At 46.9% G+C, this 23,654-nt stretch overlaps 2 protein-coding genes across 5 annotated transcripts in view; one reads left to right on the forward strand and one right to left on the reverse strand.

The window, feature by feature from the left end:
* The window catches only part of trak2 (trafficking protein, kinesin binding 2), a 63,458-nt gene extending 55,241 nt beyond the window's left edge, over window positions 1-8,217 (reverse strand). The window contains exon 1 of the mRNA XM_039757795.1: window positions 8,107-8,217. The gene's annotated coding sequence lies outside the window, so the exon portion shown is untranslated. The remainder of the gene's footprint in view (window positions 1-8,106) is intronic.
* Window positions 8,218-8,307: 90 nt separating this feature from the next.
* On the forward strand, window positions 8,308-20,494 carry stradb (STE20 related adaptor beta). 4 transcript variants are annotated; one of them, XM_039757796.1, is made up of 14 exons: window positions 8,308-8,442; window positions 8,547-8,634; window positions 13,188-13,254; window positions 15,128-15,208; window positions 15,395-15,497; window positions 16,465-16,586; window positions 16,679-16,787; window positions 16,861-16,984; window positions 17,067-17,238; window positions 17,331-17,435; window positions 17,531-17,775; window positions 19,233-19,275; window positions 19,673-19,843; window positions 19,922-20,494. In XM_039757796.1, the coding sequence occupies exons 3-13, from the start codon at window positions 13,243-13,245 to the stop codon at window positions 19,823-19,825; spliced, it is 1,269 nt and encodes a 422-aa protein (XP_039613730.1). In that variant the 5' UTR covers window positions 8,308-8,442; window positions 8,547-8,634; window positions 13,188-13,242; the 3' UTR covers window positions 19,826-19,843; window positions 19,922-20,494. The 4 variants fall into 4 exon arrangements, with proteins under 4 accessions (XP_039613730.1, XP_039613732.1, XP_039613734.1 ...); XM_039757798.1 differs by having other exon boundaries at window positions 8,308-8,634; window positions 19,933-20,494; XM_039757797.1 differs by lacking the exons at window positions 8,308-8,442; window positions 8,547-8,634 and adding an exon at window positions 8,672-8,789.
* The last annotated feature ends 3,160 nt before the right edge of the window (window positions 20,495-23,654 follow it).

Below are 23,654 nucleotides of genomic sequence, written 5' to 3' on the forward strand. Positions count from 1 at the left end.
ATAATTAAATTGGCCTGGGCTGGCAAGGCTTCAAGTAGCAGGAAAAGCAAGCTGATGTGGCAGAGGATCGCCAGCACTGTGGCTTGCATAGGCAGTGCGTTCAGACACAAACCACAGGCTCACGTGACTCTGCTGCCGTCTCACTAACTTGCATCGGCGATCTGTTCAGTCGACAGAAGTGGTTATCAGATGAGCAAAAGAGGAAGATATACAAGTTGAACAAAACTAAATCTGAAACAGCAGATGAAACTGTAGTTGAAGTCACAAAGAATGATTCAGTTTAAAGCTACAGTAGATAAGTCTGAAAATCCTGCAATGCTTTTCAGTAGGAGTTTCTGCAATTTGAAAAATCTGAACAGCACGATTTATTTGAGATGTTGCAACAAAAATTCAGCTTCATCGACAAATTTCCTTAAAGAATTAGTGTTCCAAATGTCAACAAAATCAGTCGAGACGCAACAGACAGACATGATATTGACAGTAAGGTGCTTTTTGAATTATAAGCAAACACATCAAAAAGGGCAACCCACGAATCAAGCATGCTGATTGGATAAAAAGGAAAGAAGTTGATCACATGCTTGAGGTGAAGGAAAGAGCCTCAATATGGTCTTCAATTCCTGCTGAAGCAACTCTGTGACCCCAAATGTGTGATACAAATGTCACAAGAACCAATCCAGGTGAAAAATTAAATAATAAGGCAAACTATGTACAATGTCCTCCTGTTTTATGGCCTGATAGTGTAGGACCCCTTCACTAAGCCTGCATGCATTAGATAGATAGATAGATAGATAGATAGATAGATAGATAGATAGATAGGAAAGGCACTATATAATAGATAGATAGATAGATAGATAGATAGATAGATAGATAGATAGATAGATAGATAGATAGATAGATAGGAAAGGCACTATATAATAGATAGATAGATAGATAGATAGATAGATAGATAGATAGATAGATAGATAGATAGATAGATAGATAGATAGATAGATAGATAGATAGATAGATAGATAGGAAAGGCACTATATAGATAGATAGATAGATAGATAGATAGATAGATAGATAGATAGATAGATAGATAGATAGATAGATAGGAAAGGCACTATAGATAGATAGATAGATAGATAGATAGATAGATAGATAAGATAGATAGATAGATAGATAGATAGATAGATAGATAGATAGAAAGATAGATAGATAGATAGATAGATAAGGCACTATATGATAGATAGATAGATAATTTTTTTTTAATTTTTAAAAGTACTTTATTGAACCAAAAAAATAACAAATGTCAATATATATTAAAGTACACATACAACAAAAAGTATTATAAATAACCAATACAAAGACAAAGAAATGAAAAGTAAAAACACCCGATTAACCCCGTGTAACCCCACACTCAGTTATCATATAAATATTTTAGATTTTCTCATCTCCCCCCAGTTCCCTCCTCATTTATGTTCATAGAAAATACATCTAAGGCCCAGTCAGCCCCAATTCCCAGTGGTGTTCACAAAGTATCTCTTGCTACAATTAACTTCAATTTTTACAATTTTCCAACGAGTTATAAATTGATTTTTAGTTCACCCTCCTCAACAGCACACAGCACCCCTTTCGTACACCACACATTCTCAAAAATATGAATTTTGTGCATCAGTTTATAGTATGTAAATTCCAGATTGATTCTTGAGTGAATATTCAGCCTAAACAGTAATTGGATGTCCACAGTTCCCTTTCCCACATTGTTTATTTTTTCTACTTTTTAAAATTGCTAGTTTTGCTTCACCCAGCAAAAAGTTCATTAACTGTGTCCTGTGCCTGTTGTTCTTATTATACACAGCCCCATAGATAAACATCACAATATTAAAATCTGATCTTAGACTCTTTTCATGTGTGGCACCTGGCTGGCGGGACGAGCTGCCCACCTCCATCCAAACTGATGACTCCCTCAATGTGTTTAAGAAGCAATTAAAAGCCATACTGTTCTGTGAATATCTGTCAAGTTCTTAATGAATGTCTTTTCTCTGTGGACATCTGCCATATTGTTAAATTGATCATTTTCTGTTATGCTAGCCTTACAGCTCTTCACCTGTGGTGATCAACTTTTCTAACCTGTCCTGCCACACTTATTCAAAGCAGTCACCCAGACTAATGTCACTCCATTATGTTGACCTAATTTCTGTGTCACTTTTAAAAAAAAAAAGAGCCTGCTAAGCAAATGAATGTAAATGCCATCGTTTGTAAAGCCCTCCTTCTCAGCACTCAGTGTGAATAAAGCAGATGGCGCCTTACATAAGCCTACTCACTACAGTACCATCATCAACAAATGAAAAAGAAAACACAGGGTGGCTAATTTTCTTATTTCAATACCCTCATGTGTCAAAGAGAATGGGATAAGGTCTCAGTTTTCCTCTCCAGGACTCTGCTCCTTCTTTAGTCTGCCATCCACCCTATGGGTGTGTGCTGCTGTTCATGTGGTCCGTCTATCACTTCTATTGTGTCTGTCGTTTTCGTAAAGCCCCGTATCAGTGCAGCACAGAGCGCGTGTGTGTTAGTGTAATATTAACAAATAAAAAATGTATTGACAGTGTCACATGCGGCTGGGGGTGGAGCCCAGCCGGGATGCCCGAGGGGACCGGAGGAGGGCTGGTGCCTCCACCCGACCACGAGGGGGCGACTGCTTTGGTTTTGTTGGCCCTGCAGGGACCCGTGGCCACCACCAGGCGGCACCCCGGTGCCTGAAGAAACCTGGAGCCCAGCACTTCAGCCACACCGGGAAGTGCTGGGGGGAAGAAGACAGGGACACCCGGAGGGCTTCCGGGTGCGCAGCCGGCACTTCCGCCACACTGGGGCGTGTCCGCGGAGGAATGCCGGGAAGCAGCTGGAGCCCATCCGGGGTGTGATAAAAGGGGCCGCCTCCCTGCATTCGAGAGCGGAAGTCGGGTGGAAGAAGACGGAGCTGGAGAGAAGACTGGAGGCGGCCAGAAGAAGAGGCACAAAGGACTGTGAGGCCTGGACTTTTGGGGATTGGTGCTGGAGGCACTGGGACGTGCGCTGACTTTATTGTAAATATTGTATATAGTGGTGGTCATAATAAACGTGTGTTGGGTGAACAAACGATGTCCGTCTGTCCGTGTCCAGGGCCCGTTCCACAACAGATAAAAAAATGGGTTGGTTAATTGTCCTTTTTTTACATAAAGACACCAGATTTCAATCAAATCAATAAAACATTTTTGAGATTTTGGGTTAATTACTTTTCTATGGGAGAGGTGTTTTTGCCTAAATATTGATATATCGAAATGTCCTCTCTTTGTGGATACCTACTGCCCTAGATGTACAGGCCTTTCAACTCATAGCAATGTGCTGAAGCTAGACATTGCCGGGGGCTTTTGGGGCTACAAACAGTTAGGTTGGGTGGGTAAGCCACATGCCATTTTTAAAATCAGAAACATTTTGTGGACCAGGGGAGAATATGCCGACTCCCTCGGAAATCACAGCGGCTGGATTTGTTAGGTTGGGAGCTTGCGCTGATTACAGCGTGTTGTTGTACCCACCACACGACGACCCACCCGGATTGAGATTTGTTAACAATCAAATGCTAACAACCCAGCTGTCCTTCGTCCACTCAGAATATGGAGCCAATGTAGGAAGCACTTCAAGTTAGAGAATGTTTTATCTGTGGCGCCTCTACATGATAAGCACCCCTTTCCACCCTCCTGGACTTACACAGTTTTTAATGTTTGGAAAACGTATGGAATTAAATCATTTTGCGATTTATCTTCTTATATATTACACTACCTTGGCTGCCCATTTGTCTGTCCAGGATTTTAAATCGCCTGTAGCTGTTGCTACACACATACTACGTGACGTCTACTATCAGCTTCTGGAGTGATGATTGACTTCCAAGGTTACTCCTCTTTTTATTTTTATTTTATTGTAGAATCAACTCTCGGCAGCGGGCAGCTGGGCGGCCGTATGGCGCATGTATACGGGTGCCGTTCTCGTCCCTACCACCTTTGCTGTCACTTCCCCTCCCTCTTCAGATCTTAAATCATTCTGAGGCAGATTGAAGGCACATAAGTGAAAAATGAAGGAAAACGTACTAAGTAATTAATCAGTTTTAACGTGAAAAGATGCCGACACAAGAAGAGGAGGAGTGGGCCGGTAGTATAGGGTGGTCCAGATCAAATTATGCAACTTTTAATGCAGTGCTGGAAAACAATGCAAGACAAAAGAATTGTTTGAAATATCTTGTAATAAACAAAAATGGACTTACATTGAATTAAGTCACTGATGTTCCATGTAATGTCCCTCTTGTCTTCCATTCAGTTGTGAATTCTCCATGTCCATCCATCCATTTTCCAACCCGCTGAATCCGAACACAGGGTCACGGGGGTCTGCTGGAGCCAATCCCAGCCAACACAGGGCACAAGGCAGGAACCAATCCTGGGCAGGGTGCCAACCCACCGCAGGACACACACAAACACACCAAGCACACACTAGGGCCAATTTAGAATCGCCAAACCACCTAACCTGCATGTCTTTGGATTGTGGGAGGAAACCGGAGCGCCCGGAGGAAACCCACGCAGATACGGGAGAACATGCAAACTCCACGCAGGGAGGACCCGGGAAGCGAACCCGGGTCTCCTAACTGCGAGGCAGCAGCGCCACCGTGCCGCCCATGAATTCTCTATGTAATAAACTTAATAAGTTATAGCGTAATGAAAATTGCATAATTAGATCTGGACCACCCTGTATATAAATAATATCTTTGCATCCTATGAACAGTTACACTCCAAATTTAATCTCCCATCAACACAATTTAGAAACTGCCCAATTTTCCTCACCTCCCACCTATTTCTATTCCAGAAGAGATATTGATCAGTCTTGGAGACTCAGACAGCATTTCTAGAATATATAAAAACGTTTACAAGTCCCTTCCTTTTAAAGATCCCAGAGTTCAGTGGGAAAAGGATCTCTGACTCAACATCTCAGAAAAGGAGTGGAAGGCAGCCATGCACAGAATTCACTCGAGCTCCACATGTGTAAAACAGTCAATTATTCAACTTCAAATCTTTTATCAAACACATCACTCTCATTTAAAATTGTCCCAAGATGTTTTCAGGGCAAAATCCGACCTGCGAACGTTGCAATTGAGCTCCAGTTTGTTTTGGATGAGCACCACCTTAACATCACTCTGGACCAATATTTTTAAATGCCTCTCCAACAGCCTTGGTGTCCCAATCACTCCCAGCTGGTGTTTGGTGGGCTCGCAGAGGGGCTTAAAGTGTAACTGCCTTTACTACACTATTAGCATGTAGACTTGCGTTGCTCAACTGGAAGAATCCTAACCCGCCTCTGTTAAATCAGTGGGTAACTGATGTTTTATATGATTTGAAACTGGAAAAAAAAATCAAATTCCCACTTAGAGGATCTGTCAAAACTTTTTTTAAAACCTGGCAGGATCTTCTAATCAGTAACATTTTAGAATAAGCATTTATATTGCGAGAAAAGACTCCTCTCTCTCTTTACTACTCTCAACAGTCTGACTCGGGCTGTTGGCCTTCCTCTCTATCTCATGGGCAGGCGTGGATTTGAATTTAGTTTTGTTAAGTTTGACTTGATTGTACGGAATGTTATATGCTTTAATAAATTCAATACAAGATTAAAAAAACAGAATAATGTTGGGGGGTTCCCCCTTTAAGTTTAGGGTGGCTTGATTCATTGCTGATCAATTTAAGATAACTGATCAAATATCCTGGGGGGCCTACACCAGGGCCGTCTTAACGCATGAGCAGTTGCCGGGGCCCATGCTAATCTATGTATGTTGTCTAGGTTGGGGTCCCAGTGCACTGCTTGGCCCGGGGGCCTATAATGCTGTTACGATGACCCTGACAAGTGTTTAGGGGAGTCTGTCTTCTAAATGGGGGTAGCTTCGCCCCGTAAAGTTGACAGGAAATGGCACAATATTGCTCACCTGAATAATGGAGGTATCTTTAAAAAAGAGCTGTTGAACTGCACTTCTGTTCTTGCCATGGTGTCAAACAGATATCAAGTACTTCAAATGTCACTGGTATTGGTATGAACATAAATGTTCTGGTACTGTGACATGCCTAGTGCCAGGTACTTAAGTTGTCAGTTCAGGCACCAAGGTGACTGGCTATTAAATGGAGAGGAGGCACTAACAGAGCTGGCATTTGAGCCGGTATGCTTTGGCTTCCTCATACCAGCCATCCTGCATCTGCAGCTATTTATAGTCGAGCCCATTGTTCCAACATCAGCACAGTAGCATGGTGGCGACTGCCAAGTCTGGCTGTTAGGACAAGCTGCTCTCTCTCTCTCTCCCTGGCACGCTGCCCATCTCGTTCTCCTAATCAAATGACATCTCCTGTCACTGGGTATGGAAAAGTCGATTACAGCAGCACATGATATGACACAGCTGTATGGAACAAGTACACACTGTCAAAAATGTCAGTAATTTAACGGTACAAATACTGTAAATGGTGACAGTAAAAGACCTTTTCTCAAAAAAAAGGAAAGTTTCCTTATGTTCTACTGAAAATTACCTGTATATCTTAAACAGTACATTTCATTATTTTTTACAGCCAAGTTCTGTAAAATCAATATTTTTCTACCTTCAAAATATGCTAAATACCGTTAATTGATGCATTACAGTTATACGGAAAAAAATCTGTTACTTTTACAGTGTAAAACTGTTAAATAACGAAGGTAAACAACCGTAAAATGTAAAACGGTAAATCAGTTTCAGTAAAACCGGTTACGATATTTGCATAAGGACACGCCCCTTTTTACAATATTGATCCCGGTGAACCGCATACCTTTGAATAGGAGGGAAAAAAAACTTAATCTAAATTAGTAGACTTATTTTTCCCCACGTGCCGAAGGTTTTTTGTGGTTATGGAAGCTGATTTATGGTGGGTTATATTCGATAAGTAGGACACCATACACCACAAAAGAAACCTGTACTTCCCAAGCAGACAACGTGCCATAATTTCCTTAAACATTGAATTGTTTTGAATGTGTGTAATTAAATGGTACGTACTTGTTATTGGTTGTTGTAACTTAACTGATGCAAACTGTGTATTTCACTGGGGTTTGACCCTTCCAGTACATCTTGTTTATTGATTGTCATATTTATTACGTAACATGAATTTCTGGTTATGGTTAAACATTCCCTTCTGTTTGAATTTGTTGCAAAGACCTAATGGTTTTTACTACAAAACTATACTGTAGGTCTAAAAATATTGTCACCTTATTTATTACAGTAAAATTTTGGCTACCCAGCTGCCAGTATTTTATCGTAAATTTAACATTATTTTTTAAAGTGTACCGTAGACCAAAAAATATTGTTACCTTCTTTTTTATGGTAAAATCCGGGCCGCCAGTTTTTTACCGTAAATGTAACATTATTTTTTTACAGTGCAGCAGCGGCCTGTCAGGCTAACGGGACGCCAGAAAAATCTGAATCTTTAACGGGCTGTCCAGGAAGTTGCGGGATGAGATTTCTTGGGAGCCACAAGCGCTTATTCCCTCCCACGGGTCTTGAGTTTGAGCCCCAGCACAGCAGATCGCCTGGCCATTCCCATCGCACCCACGCAGCACTAACCGCGAGGGGTCAGCGTCAAGAATGCGTTGTGCTAGAGTTCACTGCGAAAGGCGCTGTATTAAGCAGGCTGATTTACGAATAGAGAAGATGTCCAAATTTGTAGTGACCGATCTGCGCTGCGGGCTGACTGGACTTTGGACAGGTCAGGCCCACAGCTCGGATCGGTCACTCCATGGATCCCCCCCATCCCGCCCACGTGACCTTGGTGTTGCACCCGCTATCCCGCGTTGAATTCTCGCGCCTCCCACCTCCACCACGCTGACATAACATAACGTACCACTTAACGGCGCTTGAGCCACCGTGTGCCTGATACCCCCCAGAATATGAAGAAGCGCTGCCACTACAGCGACGTCGCCCGCTCCCGCCACATTTGAAGCGGACCGCTCTACAACCGAGGGACGCGACTAAAGAGGCTCGTCTCTCGTCCCCACGACACCTGTCCGCACACAGCAAATAAATAACCCAAGAGGTCTACTGACCTGTTTCGGCGCCGCGACGACATACAGAATTCTGTCACTCGGAAACAAAAGAAGCCAGGCGGGGCGACAGAGGACCGGAGATGAACAGCGCGGCGTGTTGCGTCATCGTTCTGAGTCCGAAGAAAAAGCGAAGGGCGGGAGCGGTGGGGGAGTGCGAGGCCGTGACGTCATCATACTACGTCGAGCTGTTAAACTAAGGGCAGCCTGCCTTGCGATGTTTCAGTCGGCAAGTAAAACGTGGCTTTGTACCTTGGGATGAACAGACATGAAGTTTATTGACGATCGGTCTTCTGTGTTTCCCCATTGCGAATGAGAATTAAAGGGCTACCTGATAACGTACGGCTGGCGCCATCAGTTTGGGGAGGGGGCGGATGGGCTTCAGTGACGTCATTCTCGGGGGACCTTGATGTGACTTTGGTGCTTGGCTGCTTCTCTTGCAGTGACTGATCAGCTGGGACTCCCGAAGCGGAGGCAGTATGAACGTAGGCGACCAGGACCGTGCTGTCCAGGCAGAGGAGCGCGCACACGGTGAGTGCTCGAGGCGTGCCAGAGAAGATCGTGTGGAGACCCTGACGTGTAACGGTAGGAGGAGGTGGTCCGCGTATGGATCGCGCAGCGTTTGTGTTTGCAAAGAAAGTTTCGAAGACTGGATCTACAAAGAGCAGAGAAGAAGCTGCCGTTAGGTGAGAGTGTGTGCTGACATTCGGGGGGCTGACTTGAGCTCAACGCCACCCACTGAAAGTTACCCCTCGTTTAGTGGTCATCGAAGCTCGGGCCTTCTTTATGTTGGGCATTCTCTTGAGAAGCTCAGGCGTTTCTCCAAGTGCGGGTTGAGCTGTGCTTCGGTTCCCCGTCGAGGAGCTAAGGCAGTGCATTGGTCGGATACGATGGCCGCCTTTTGCTTGGATTTCTTCGCGGCAAGTGCAGCCTGAGCTGTGGTGGGATTTTTTCTCTTAGGAAGCGCAGGTTGTGCCCTGATTGGGGATTTACGTCAGAAACTGAAGGGGTGCTTTGAGAAGACCCTGTGGTGCAGCAGGACATACTGGTGGGATTCGATATCTCAGCCGGCCAGAGAATTCCACGTAAGTTCTTGTTGTTAGGAAAAGATTAGGTTAGATTAGATAAACTTTATTAATAAATAACTACAGCAACAGAAACATAAAAAACAAAAATAAAGACTCATAGGAAAAATAATGCAATCAGTTAATAGATGGATTATTAAACATATTATTGTGCATATAAGCATTTAGTCTGTGATGACAGGAGGGAGCACAGAATTGCTGGATAACTCCCTGCAGAAAAGACCCCCAGAGATGCTTCTTAGCACACCCTTGAGTAATGAGCCTGTCTGCTAAATGTATCCAAGAGAGTGCCCCCTGGAGGGGATTCTTCATGATGGCATCCAATTTTGCCACCCATCCTCCTTTACACAACATCTTCCAGTGTGTCCAGGGTCATCCTTGTGATGGAGCAGTTTTTTCAGGCATTGTGTGTCTTCTGAACTCGGGTTGCTTCCCCAGGAGACCCCATTGTAGAGTTACACGCTAGCTACTATGGACTGGTGGAACATTTCCAGCAGCTTTGCTACACATCAAAAGTCTCCTTCAGAAAGCACAGTCTGGCAGTCTGGTCCTTCTTACCCAGTGCCACTGTGTTGTCAGACTGGACCAGTTTGCTCTTTATGTGACTTTCATAGTACCTGTAGCTCTGCACCATCTTCACCTCCTCTCCCAGAATGGTGACTGGTCTCAGAGACTCTTTGGCGTGTAAGAAGTCCACCTCCAACTATTTTCTCTTATTGATATTGAGCTCCCTGAACCACAAGATGACGTCCCCCTCAAGCCTTGTGCACTCTGACTTGTCTCCATTATTAATGCAGCCTGTAATGGTGGAGTCCTCTGAGAATTTCTGGAGATGGTAAGACTGGCCTGATCGATAGACAGTGTGAAAAGATTGGACAGATGCAGGAAGAGGTTTGAGGGCAGCTGCCCAATCACTTGAATTAGGGTGCCAAAACTGAAAGGTTGTTTCCATAGAACAGCTCTCATCAGACTTCAGTCCAACAACATAACCGGCAAAGATTGCGGTTTTAAAGCCAGGCAGGGAAAGTGATGTCATCTGGGCAGGAACCGGAAGTGACATCATCACGTCCAGGCGGAATTTCACGTGTTGGTGTTTTTTGGAGAAGTGAGGATTAGTGCACCCTAGAAGATCGTAAAGAGGTGCAAAAATGTTTGCCGCGATACACATGCAGAGCAGGTTAGAGATTATGAAAGTACTAAAGTCTCAAAAAACTGATAACAAACGGAAAATATTATTTGGTGAAATAATGGAACAGCGAAAAGAGATTGAATATATGGACATAGGTGATATGACAGAAGTATGTAGATATTAGATATTGTTCAGCTTGTAGAGACTTGTAGATCATCTACTTAGTGTTGCCATCAGGGAAAAGTAATGTTTCTTCCCAATGAAGAGGCGTATCCACGAGGATTAAAAGACTTGTTTGGTGAAAGTGAAATCCACATACACAAGTGGCAAAGACGCAAAGTGGCTGGCACGTAGTGCAGGCTGGGGGGTTGGCAAGCGAAGCCCCCTAGTTGCTTAATATTATCACAAACGATAGACTCCTGTCAGATACACAGCTGAATGACTAAAAAGGAAAGAAAACGTCTGACATGGCAGCCCCAGTCCCAATGAGGTGCTCTACAGGTGTAATGTAATGCTGTTAATATAAAAGAGCCCCCCGTCACATTTCTCGACACGCTTCTACTGAATAATTAGTTGGCTGCCAGTTCTTAGTGTTGGTGTGTCACACAGAAGATGTGTAGCTACCTCCAGGGGGTCCAGCTGGTGTCCCATAGCTGAGCCTGCCCATTGAATTAGCTTGTTGATTTGGTGGGCCTCAGTTGAGGAGATGTTACCAGCCCAGCACACCAACCTGGACATCACAGAGTTGTAGAAGATGTTTTGTCTTGATAGAGTTCTCTATTCCTTGACTTTCCCCTTTTGTATTATTAATGTGTAGCCTTTGTCAGAAGGCCTCAAATCTCCCAGACTAAACACTTCCTCAGGTATTGTACTTTATAACTTCTCCCCACCTTCCCTTCTAAATTTATAACCTCAGGCAATTGGGTGTAGTAAAAGACAAGCAGGAGTTAAGTTACACTTTAAATAATGCATTACTGATAATATTATTTATACATAATAACAATAAGCAAAGTACAAGTGAATACTGGCGACCGTACAACCTGATAAATGCTGATGTGGAGTGTCGGGCGGCACACAGACTTGTTCGTTACTCGAGTTAAGGCCTCACTTGTGGTCAGCTTTCTTCAGAACAGGCCGCATGCCCGTCTCAATATGGCTGCCAAGCTGTGCTCTTCATTGTGTTGTCCTTTTCAGGTCATGGTGTGTGAGCTGCTCCTTCATCAGTTGGTAAGAGGGAGGGGTAAAGCAAGTCCATTTATAGGCTCTCTGTCCAAACCCTACAGCCAACAGGGTGTCATGGTGCAGAAAGACCTCTGATTCAAGTCAGTCCCAAACTGCCACACTTCTGCTTTCACACCTGCCCCCAAAACCATTTGCTCAGCTGATGCTTGCCAGCTCGGTAGATTGGCTTTCTTGTCGGGGTTGATTGATGCAGAGAAACACTTGCCAAACTTGTTCTAGGCACTTCTCCCAGTCCCGTCGTAAAATCACAAAGAGACTCCATCCTAAAAGGTGTGGGGGTTCTTAACCATCAAACCATTGCTGTTCCTATCAATGATAGACATTAGTGTTATAAATTACAAAATAAAGACATGCCAAATATTTATCAACTGATATGCAAAATTTCACACCACAACAGAAGGTGTGAAGGATGTCAGCACCCACATTTGAGGGACACCGTCACCTAAGATAAAAGAGTCTACCACTACTATTGTAAAGCTCCTCCATGTTACGAGAGCAGTCCAGCCTCTCTGATGTGGACCACCTCTACACATTCACTCCCGGCATACTGACCAGGGGTAGAGGGGCTGTTTGGTGCCGTGGATGTCAGTGTTTTGCTGATGTTTGTTTCATGATGTAGAAAGAATTACCTGCAACTGAACTTCTCCGCCCGACTCCTCATATTGTGTCTCGTTCCTCTTATCGGTACACCCTGGAAGCGCAGAATCACCTGAGAATTTCTGCAGGAGACCTGACCTGGTGTAATAGTTATAGTCTGACGATGTACAGGGCGAAGAGAAAAGGTGGCAGGACTGTTCGTTGTGTTGCTCACATCCATATATCTTGGATAAAGACGTCTGTCAAATAATAAGTAATAATGAGGGCACCTGGAGACACCAAAGCACAAAATCGTCACCGCGCTGGCAGCTTTGTCCAGGTAAGAATAAGCCTTCTGGAGCAGAGAGATGATGTCGTCTTCCACTCCAATCTTTGTCCGTTCAGCAAAACTGGTGGTCTACCACAACAACAACAATATTTATTTGTGTAGCACATTTTCATACAAATGATGGAGCTCCAAGTGCTTTACAGGATGAAGAATCAGGGGGGAAAAAAGACAAAATATAAGAATAAAAGTCCAGGAGCAGCCTGTTCAAGGTCTTCATGATGTGGGGCATCAGTGGCACTGGTCTGTAGTCATTAGGCAAAGGGGCACCTGCCTTCATTGGAGCAGGACCAATGCTTTCCACAGAAGCAGCTCTTGCAGCTCAGGTGACAGAGGACTCCACATAGTTGTCCAACTTGGACCCCCACACCCACGAACAAGAGCATGCTGGATCAACTTATGGTTTCTTGTCGAGACGCACAGCCTTTTTTTTTTTGTCTTTCCGTACGTTGCCAGCTGCTCCGTACTGTAATTGAGTTTCTCCTCCGGGGTTACGGCATTGCTAAAGTAGATCTTCCTCTTGGGAAGTCTTGACCCGAGAGCTCATTGGATATTCTTGTGCGACGTGCTGTGCTTTTTTTGGGAGCTGAACTGCATGTTGAAATGTAATTTTGGTCCCCCTAGGATGTGCAGCGGTTTTGTGTTTTTAGGGCATGTAAGGCGCCTTCATATTAATGTGCGTCGTTTTTTTCTTTTCCTTTCATAGCTGCTGGTCACTGATGAATGCCTCTCACGGAGCTGCTCACCACTAGACGTATTCTATGTCTTTCCTGGTAAGAAGAGCCCACTTTTGTCTTTTAGCAAGTCACTGGGTGATAATATAATCGGTCAGTCAACTTTATAACCGCGCCTTAAATTCTCGCCGCCTTCTGTTTATCTGCGCTGTTTATTGCGGTTATAATTAACTCACAAACTGGCCTTGTGAATTGTTCAGGGTGGATGTGGAGTCGGCCAGCTTTGAGATTCAGACTCCTGAGTTGTAAGCCTGTGTCAAGACTCAAGCCACTCATCAGTGGGTCTTCATGGCCCACCTACAGTGGGTGTAGAAAAGAATCCCCCCTTCAAAATATTCCTTTTTTTTTTTGCTTTACAGCCTTAACACACACACTTAATATTTCTTCCCAGCTTTACTTACTCAATGCCACCTCTAACATCCGAGTTAAAAAAGTCACAGCTGAATTAAAAAAATCAAAACCAAGACCTATTGAGTTGAATAAAGGACCCCCCATGTCAGTGTCATTTTGTTGACCCCCTTTTTGGTTTAATCCCAGCCTTGAGTCTGTTGATTCTTCTCTATCAGCTTTGCCCATCTAGACTGAGCCCACTCAATATGTGCCCCCCACTCGTCTTCACAGTTTGACTGTTCAAGTTCGGTCACATTGGGTGGTGAGTGTTGGTGGTCTGCTATCTTCAGATCTCTCCACTGATTTAGGTCTCAGCTCTCACTGGCCACACCAGGATGTCCACTTTCTTCTCCTTCAGTCACCGTGTGCTCAGTTCTGCTGTCTGCTTCGGCTCGTTGTCGTGTTCAAAGGTGGACATTCTGCCCATCTTCAACTTTCTGGCAGAGGGTAGCAGGTTTTCCTCCAGAATTTGATGGTATTTCGCCCCATCCATTTTTCCTTCTACCCTAACGAGAGCCCCAGGACCCCCACAACAGGACGCTGCCCCCTCCATGCTTTACTGTAGGTATGGTGTGTTGTGGATGGTGAGCTGCATTGGTGGACTGTTTGGTGTTGAGGCCTAATAGTTTGATTTTGGTCTCCTCTGATCATAAGACCTTTTTAACACTTGGCATCAGAATCTTCAAGGTGCATTCTGGGAAAGCTCAAATGAGCCTTAATGTGGCCTTTCTTGAGAAGTGCGACCCTCCTGAACAAGCCACAATGGTGGTGCGCTTGTGAAATTGTTGTCATCTGCACACCATCAATGACCACTCTGTGCCATCAAGTCCTGTAACTCCTTCACAGTGGCCATTGGCCTCTCTGTAGCTTCTCTTCCCAGTTTCCTCCTTGCTCTTCGATCCTGTTTGGAGGGTCCTAGTAGTACCAAACACTTCTTTATGATGGACTTTACTGAGCTCCTTGGGATTATAAAGCCTTTGAGATGTTTTGGTCTCCGTCTCTTGCCTTCTGTCCTTCCACAACTCTATCCCTGAGATCTTCTGAAAGTGGCCTGCCACCCGTAGTCAGTTGTACTACCAAGGAAGGGAATGAATGGACCAGGAACAGCTTCACTAATCATACTCAATACAACTGAGCACAGGTGGAAGGAAACCAGTAACCGCAATGGAAATGGGGGGCACTGACACCTGAGTGAGTTTGGGGGTGTCCATTATTAATCTGAGGATTTCGTGTTTTTGACTTTTTATAATTCTTCTGAACTGTAGCTGCGATTTCTTTCACTTTGATGGTAAAGGTGGCATTGAGGAAGTAAAGCTGGGAAGAAATATTAGTTTTCATTTAAAGCTGTAAAGCAAAACAAATGGGAATATTTTAAAAGGGGGGATTCTTTTCTACACCCACTGTACCTGCCTTTGCCCGCATGTCGCAGTACCTTGAAACCCTTCGCGCTGGTCGGACTCCCCTCCGCTGCTCCAGACACCCCCATTGCTCGTCTGAACGCGTCTCTTGCCTTCTTCCTTAGGACTGCTTGTGTGTTACTCAGACACTGGTGGAGACCCTGAGCAGTCAGGACCCCTCAGATGGCGTGAGCCACCAGTATCTGGTAAGCATTTCCATGTGGATACTTTGTGGGCGCTAGCTCCTCCGTTCTCATTTGGGAAAGCCAGCTTTGGGTGTAAGTTGGCAGCAGTGGGTGTCGGGCATTCCCAGTGATGTGCGTCACTCCTGCAGTGCTGCTTCACATCTTTACAACTTTGCTTTCTAACAAGAAGCCTCTCTCCGCTTTCAGAGCAGTGAGCCAGCACCATGCTCAACGCCCACAAAAGTGCCTACTGAAGAAAAGACTATCTACGCATCTGATGCCAGTCACTACAAGCTGCTGTCTGAACTGGGTGAGTTTTTTTGCTGTTGCTGTCAGTCACTGATTTATGCAATTAAGTGCCAACTGTTGCCAAAACTAAGCAAGTGTGTCATTGCCATGGCAGTCCTTGCCAGCAGATCAGAGACATGAATCACTAATTTCCGTGCCTGTCACTCCTATTAGTTGTCAGAGCTTTTTCTCACTTTGGTGCAAGTTATTGCCAGCCACTGCTGTGCCCATCCCTGCCATCTGTACTGGGAGTCCAGTGGTGTGAATCGAGCCTCTTCCAGGTCCTTCCACTGCCTGTAAATGCCAGCTGCTTTCAGAACTATTCAGCTCCCATGTCTGTCACCAACAAATACTCTCAAAACTGTTCCTGTAATGCCAGTCGTTCAGAACTGAATGTGCTGGCGTCTCGGTCCAGGTGTTGTGCCAGAGTTCAGTCCCAAATGTGAGACCCTCGTGGTTACAGAGACCCTGTCACATGAGTCATAAAGGGAGAACATGGCTCCCACTGCTCTGTGCTGCAGTGACACACTTCCAGGTGTGTGACATCCCAGTGCCCCCACTCCTACATGCACTTGGAGTGTTGCGGTCGCTGTGGTGCCAGTCGCTGACAGTTCATTCCAGACTTCAGTGGCTCTCTCTTTTTTTGTGTCGCTAGTCATTTCCAGTGGCTGTAATGCCAATAATTGCATTTGCCCTTTGAACTTGGTGTCCAGCTGTCATGCCAGCTATTACCCACCTTTCCCAAAGCCAATCCTGTCTCATGCCATTGTGCCAGTCACTGCTGGCTGCTCAGAATGCCAACTCTTCTCATAACTGGTGACACGTACACAGTGCCTTAGGCTTCTGGTTTTCATGCTTCTGGTGGCACTGCTTTTCACAATACTGTAGATGAGATCTGTGTGCCAGTCCCAGCCACGCATTTTCTAGCCTGGCAGTCTCCGTCTTTGCTCGTTGACCTGTGTCTCTCTTCTATATTCCATCTGGAACAGGAAGGGGCTTCAATAACCACAGCTTGATAGCCACAGCGAGACACCATCCTTCCAGCCGTCTGGTGGCCATTCGCCTAACAAATCTGGACAGGTGCAATGACGAGGACGTGCGAGCTCTGCAGGTGAGGGTGCACTTCTGGTCGCCCGATTCCCCTTTGTCTACTTCTGAACCCGGCAGACTGCTAACTTGAAACCTCTGCTTTGAATTTTTGAGAATGAAGTTGTGAGGACACGTCTGTTCTCCCACCCTAATATTCTCAGAGGCCATGTGGCATTCTTGTCAAGCAGTTGGCTTTGGGTGGTCACTCCACTCATGGACTTTGGTAAGTGTGGCTCACTTGAGTAGCGCCGGCCAGAGCAGCGCTGGCCCCATTGCTGATCGTCTGCACTCCACAGGCTCAGCAGAGTGCCTCCTGAGGACCTACTTTCCAGACGGTATGAGTGAATCGCTTATCGCCTACATCCTCTACGGAGTCTTGCAGGCGCTTGTGTACCTGCATGGCATGGGCTTCATCCATAGGTGAGAGTCATGCACTTAACTCCGTGCCACCGGACCGGGTTAGCCTGGCATGAAGTCTTGTCTCTCTTTTTCCACCATGCAGGAGTATTAAGGCCAGCCACATCCTGCTATGTGGTGATGGCCGCGTCTGCCTGACTGGACTGCGCAGCCTCTGCAGCATGATGCAGCATGGCAAGAGGTCAAGAGTTGTGTTCGACATTCCAGAGAACAGCGCCTCCATCCTACCGTGGCTGAGTCCCGAAGTGCTGCGGCAGGTGAGCCAATAATAAAAGTTCTCACCCCCTTCCATCTGCCCATTAGAATCTGACCCCCCTGACCTGTCCAGCTCACACCACTTTTCCTACAGGACCTGCACGGCTATGACGTCAAGTCTGACTCCTATAGCTTGGGTATAACGGCCTGTGAGCTGGCTAGTGGACGAGTGCCCTTTCAGAATGTTCACCCAACACTGGTAAGGCAATTGCGTCTAAGACCCCCACCCCGAGTCTGGGGGAGAGCTCGGAGTTTGAGGCCGCGGTGAAGTAACAGACTTGTCTTTCTGTGCAGATGCTGTTGCAGAAACTGAGTGGCACTCCGTTCTCCCTGCTGGACACAACTCCTTTCCCATTGCAAGGACTCCGGCTGAAAGCATCTCGCTCCGGGGTGGACTCGGGCATCGGCGAGAGCGTAGCAGCGTCCAGTCTCATGCGTACCATGACGGCAGAGCGGCCACAGAGTCCAGCCCCAAAAAACTTCTCCTCCCTCTTTCACAACCTGGTTGAGCTGTGTATTCAGCAGGAGCCTGAGAAACGGTAGAGTATGAGCTAAAGCGAAGGGGGTCTCGCATGTACAGAAAATAGGGAATGGGTGCACTCGCAGTGAGCACACGGGTACCAAGTCTGGCGTCAAAGAATAGGTAAGGGGGGGGGGGGCTGTGAGCAAAGTGAGGTTCATCTCAGTGATGCCATATAAAGGGGGTGGCAGCCAGGCAGATGAGGGGTGTGGTCTCAATAAGAACATGGCAAGGGCGTGGCATATGCAGAGGGGAGGCCACATGAAAGGGGTGCGGTCTGAAAGAGTACATGTAGAGGGTGTGGCTTCGATATGTCAGTGAGGAGAGGTGTGGTTTCAATGAATCTGCCTGGAAGGGGGGTAGATGACGAGGTATGGAGGGTGTGGCCTCAGTGGGTACACAAGGAGTGGGTGTGGCTTCATTTGGCCATATACAGGGGGCACCAGGGCTTGGAGAGTTGGCATTTGAGGTTGTGGTCTCAATGGAGTGTAAATAAGGGGTGGGCTGTTGTCTCTGAGAGTAAAGAGATGAGGGATTAGGGTCACGGGTATCAGCGAGGGCCCAACGACAGAGATATGCCATAAAGTGTGGGCTGGAGAGAGGTGACATTTTACTAAGGCCACATGGAAGAAGTGTGTATTCAAAGAAGACCAGTGTGGCCTCAACATGCCCACTAAAAGTGCTTCAGTTTCAATGAGTCGTCAAGGAGCAGAAGTAAAGGAAGGGGTGCGATTTCAGTGGGTGTAAATAGGGTGAAAGGCAAGGCCTTAAACAGTGGGAGGCAAGTGCCCTCCATGAAACCCCCATGGTCTCACTGAGTATACAGGCACGTAGGGAGATGTGGCCTCAGGGAGTAAGCTGGGGGCTGTTGTGGTCTCGGTTGGCAGAAAAGGACTGGGGCAGGTGACAGGTTGAGGGTGTAGTTTCATGAATGGGGCGTGGCCTCAAGGATGGGGAACAGAATGGGCGTAGTCTTATAGTAAGACCACATGGAAAGGGTGTGGTTTCAATTAAGCTTCATAGTGGGGGTGTGGCCTCAAAAAGCAACCACATGTGATTTCAGTGGGTGGAAATGGGGGCGTGGCCTTAAATACTTAACCTGGGGGTTATGAGCACATGTAAGAGGTGTGTCAATATGCAGGAAGGGGCGTGTCATCTCAATGAGAAGCCATGAGAGGGGTGAGGGCGTAAAGAATATGCAGATGAGGGGTGTGGTCACAAAGGAGGATGTGGCCTTAAAGTGTAGGCCAGGGGACGGTGACGTCACAGTGAGCACACGAGGGGTAGGTGGGTGGGTGCGAGGGCCGTGGTCTCCATGAGCACATGGAAAGGGGGTGAGGGGTGTGGTCTCGCATGAAAGGGGCATGGCAGGTGTGGTTTCCATGGGCATCGCAGACTCGGAAATGGTGTGGTCTCATTGTGTTCTCAAAGAGTGGGCAGGAGAGCCATTTTATTAACACTGTCTTTTTCTTGCAGCCCATCTGCCAGCTCCCTCTTAACTCACACCTTCTTCAGGCAGGTTGGTGAACGTCCTGCCCTAAAGCTGTAGATGTAGTGGACGCTGCCCTTGAAGTGACTTTGTGTCCCCTGATGTGCTGTTAATTGTGCCTCACGTGTGTTCTTATGTGTTATGTTGTCTTCTCTTTTTTTTTTTTTTAAATGCACTCCCACTGACGTGTGCCCCCTTTGTCCTGTTGACTCTAATGTGCCCCGTACCCCACTGTGCCTCACGTTCCTTTTCACTGTGCATTGCCATATCTGTCATGCCTACGCTACAGAACATACAGAACGGGCCTGCTGTAAGGGCTCCTGACTTAAGAGAGTGACCGCTGTGCCCTGGCACCTGATTGCAGGGCACTCTGTTTCACACGACTGTTTAATTCTTTGTTTTCATTCGCTTTGTTCTTGAATTTCAGGCCAAGATGCAGTCCAAGGAAAGCGTCCTCGACCTCCTGCAGCCAGCCATCCCACTGAGTAGCTTGCCCGCTCGGCCCAGACTGCCCACCGCTTCTGCCCTCCTCATCTCTGCTACCTCACAGGGCCGGGCAGACAGCCCCTGGGAATTCTAGGCTTCTGAAATGGCAAATGTGAGTTTGTCCTCGCTGTTGCGGGTCTTTTAAAATGTCACATGAGACTCCACTTTTTCTTCACCCTGTAATTTGCAGTTCTTCCCTAGACCTGTTCCTGCTGCTTGATGGCCCGATGGCCCGATGGCTGTGACTTATCGTTCACTTCAGGCAGTCGGGCGTCTCTTTTATCAACACCACCAAAGTCTTTCTAGTCAAGAGTTGGGTTTGCATGAAAACCCGGACCTGCTAAGTAAGGGAAGGCGAGTGCAGCTCAGAGGCGGCTCTCAAAGAAGCTTCCAGACCGAAGGAGTTGAGTTGGGTGCTGCTGATGCTGCGATCACGTTGGGACAGAGTGCACCTCGGTGTTTTTGGTTACCTCTGATGCTTCTCCAGAATGTGCCATGGAGCCAAGATGGCAGAGGGTTCAGTCACCAGCTGGAATGTTGGAACAGGTGACTGGACGAAGGAGCTCGTTGCCAAGGGCTGGTCTGGCCGGATGGACCTCAGACACTGCCAGGTGTGCCTCTGAGGGACCAGCGCGCACATCCTGGTCACATCTGGAAGGTCACATCTGTTCTGGAACGTGTGCATGTGTGTGATTTTAAACTTACGGTCTTTCATTTTGTACGAAAACCAAAAACGTTCTAATAAAATTGTTGCCACAAGTCAGTTTCAGATTTCTGAGCTCCCTCCTATTGGCTGCAGATGCCACCTGCATTTGTATTTCTAGTTCTGTTTGTGTTGCTTTAAAAAGTTCTGAGCTGGGCCTCCAAAGATATGAGGTGGCATCAGACTGCACCTCCGTACCACACCGTGTGCCAGTCGTCGCAGTCAAGCCCAGGGGGCTTCTTTGTCATCGCTTCACTTTCCTGTGTTTTGGTGACAGTCACGCCTTGCTGGCACTGAGTGGACTTGTGTCATTTAGTTTAGCAGGTCGTATAATCTGAGAACCACGAAAAGAAGAAAGTAAAAAAATAATCAAAGAAATGAGCGTTAGAGCTAAGAGGACAGGTGGCATGGAATTGAGGACTTGAAGCACACTGGGCACCTGACAAAACCTCTGGGGCTTTGAGCACAGGACCCCCAGGGTATTCTTGGTCCTTCATGCTCAATCCCCCCCACTCTGATGATCACGCTCGATTCAACAAGACTTGTGACACCAGAAAGGTTAAGAAACACTGGAGAAGGACAATGAGGACACCACGGCAGTCGTTGGCACAAAGCAATGTGTACATCTTAACAATGAACCCGAAGTGCGGTGCCACGAGTCTTCAATAAACCATCTTTAAAAACTGAGCTACTGCAGGTGAGGAAGTTGAAATCCAACTAATTAGAAGAATTTCAACAATTGTTAAAACGGGAATAAAATCGCTCAGAGTCGCCTTTCAGCTCCTTCTCTGGTGCTTCTCTGTTTCTCGTCCCGCCCATCCTGTTCACCCACCTCATCAGGTAGGCTCAGCAACAACTCCTGTCCCAGCTACCAGCTGTCAGCCTCCGCCAGGCCACTCCGCGTGTCCGACTCCCTCATCCTGCCACCTCCATTGGTACCCACAGGTCTCCCCGCAGCACTCGATGGCCGCTCTCAAGCTCATCAGGAGTCTCTGGAGAACTTCAGCATACGATTCTCGGCAGTGCTTTCCTGCCCACTCACCTTCCACCAGCACTCGCTCCACCTGATCCTGTTCGGATTTCGCTCCTCAAACCTTCTCAATCCTTGTGAGTTTAGGTGTCTCCTCAATGATCCACAGAGCTGGCTGGGCTGATTGCTCTCATGCACGTGCAGGCCGTTCCTCCATTAAGCGCTCTGTGGCTCCCGTTTCGCCCGCACTCACCCACACTCACGAAGTCAAAGTCACATCATTTTTAAAATACCCCACAGCTTCCCCGGCCCGCTAATCTCACCACAGACCTTGGACCTGCTCCACCACACTGTGACAACATGGCGGAGTCCGACTGGGAGAGCCTGTGACTAAAACGCTGACCCCCCCCACGCCCATGTGGCCGCACACTCAGCAGGTCATTGATTTTCAAAACAAAGGAGAACAAGCAGATGAGGAAACTGCCAGCCATCAAAAGGCAGAAAAAGGCCATTTCCCCGAGCAATTTGAGAGGAGCCACTAGGCGGACACCACGTCTCCCTCCACATCCCGATTTGAACAGAATAAGCAGCTCTTCATAAGCGGGGCTGAAACAGAGGATGAGCAAGAGACATTAATACAAGCAGACAGAAGTTCTAAATGAATCCGCTCATGAAATAAATTCCTCCAGGCGTGTGTTGAACATTGATCTCGACTTTCCCAGCGAAATGCCAGGTCGATTTCGGCAGCTCCAGAGCTTATGGACATCAGCATCTATTTATAGATGAAAAGGAGTCCAGAAGAAAACTCCAGAGGCAGAAAAGGTGGAGAAGAATGAGGAGTAGAAACATCTAAAGTGGGAAAACCAGAGACGGGTGGAAATGGAGGACCACAGCAATACGCTGGAAGGGAAGGAGCAGGCCGGACTGTAACTGGTGGCGTTTGTGCATTAAGGGCCAGCAGGAAAAATTAGGAGCAAACTTCAAGTGTTTAAATGAGCAGGTGATGAGTGAAACGGGAACATTTTGATTCCCATCCCGTTTCACCAAGTCAAGTCTGGGAGCATGCACTGGTACAGCACGTCACCGCACCCACTGCACGATAAAACAACTCGAGATCCCGGTTTGAAACCCCCCAGGCAGACACGCGGTCCAGTCCCACCCTCCAGAAATGACCCTCAATCTGCCACAGCCAGGTGTTACGTGGGCGACCCCTTGGCCAGGTCCAGCCACTCGGGTCTCCAACAATGAGGATCTTATGAGCCGGATCACCCTCGGGTAATGTCACCACATGGCTGTAGTGCCGTAACTGACGCTCCCTCACAATGCAGGTCATGTGCCTCATTCGGGCCTTCATGAGCAACACAAAGTCAAACCAGCAGTACCCAAGGATTTTCCAGAGAGACACAGGAGTCCAGTCTTCATCTCAGATCACTGGATAGCGTCCATGTCTCGCAGCCATATAGCAAGACAGGGAGCACCAGGACTCTAAAGACTTGGACCTTCGCCACACACCCCTTTATGGTGACCTCATGACCCCTAATACTCTCCCAATCCGCCTACTGACTCCATAGGAAGAGTCACCAGAGTCCTGAATGTCACTGCTGAGGTAAGTAAACCTCTCGATGAGGTCGTCACTCTCTCTCCGTTTCACCAAACTGACACTAAATCGGGTTTCTCAACTGCAAAACGTGAAACTCACTAAAGAGGTTTGGGGGTTTTAAAGGCTTTTTATGGTGGAAAACACGTAATCCTTCTCCCTAAAGCTTCACTCACACTTCCGGGCTGACCCGTGGCCTGTTCTGCAGCTGTGTCAGGTGCATAATCCGTACCACAGCCAGGAGATGATTGTCAGTTTCTTCAGACAGCGAGTAGCCGCTTTCCGCGTCTTAGATTTAGGGAAAGTGCACTGCAGTGTTGGAGGGCAGAGGGACACGTGCAGTCTGAGCCCCGACAGATGGTTCATCACTCAGCGTACCCCGTTTCCTCAACTCGACCCTCCTTCAACCTTCAAGGATCGAGGATGCAGAAACAACGGGACCCTCGGAGCTATCATATTGACAGGGGTATCAAAGATAGTCAGTCAGCAAGGGGGGTCCACACCAGTCAAATCACTAAAATTGGAGGAATGGCAGACACTGAAGAGGACTTGGACAACCTTCAGAGCTGGAGGGACACTCAGAAGATGGAGTTTAAAGTAGAAAAGTGCAAAGTTCTACACAAAAGGAACATCAAATATGATGATACAAGATG

This window comes from Polypterus senegalus, chromosome 6 (genome assembly GCF_016835505.1).
Source record: "Polypterus senegalus isolate Bchr_013 chromosome 6, ASM1683550v1, whole genome shotgun sequence".
NCBI classification, from domain to species: domain Eukaryota; kingdom Metazoa; phylum Chordata; class Cladistia; order Polypteriformes; family Polypteridae; genus Polypterus; species Polypterus senegalus.

What these genes read in the sequence shown, in the direction of transcription:
- stradb (XM_039757798.1), top strand. An exon ending in AGGACGTGCGAGCTCTGCAG is followed by an intron (nt 16,587 to 16,678) that starts GTGAGGGTGCAC and finishes TGAATTTTTGAG; the next exon opens with AATGAAGTTGTGAGGACACG. An exon ending in CACTCCACTCATGGACTTTG is followed by an intron (nt 16,788 to 16,860) that starts GTAAGTGTGGCT and finishes TGCACTCCACAG; the next exon opens with GCTCAGCAGAGTGCCTCCTG.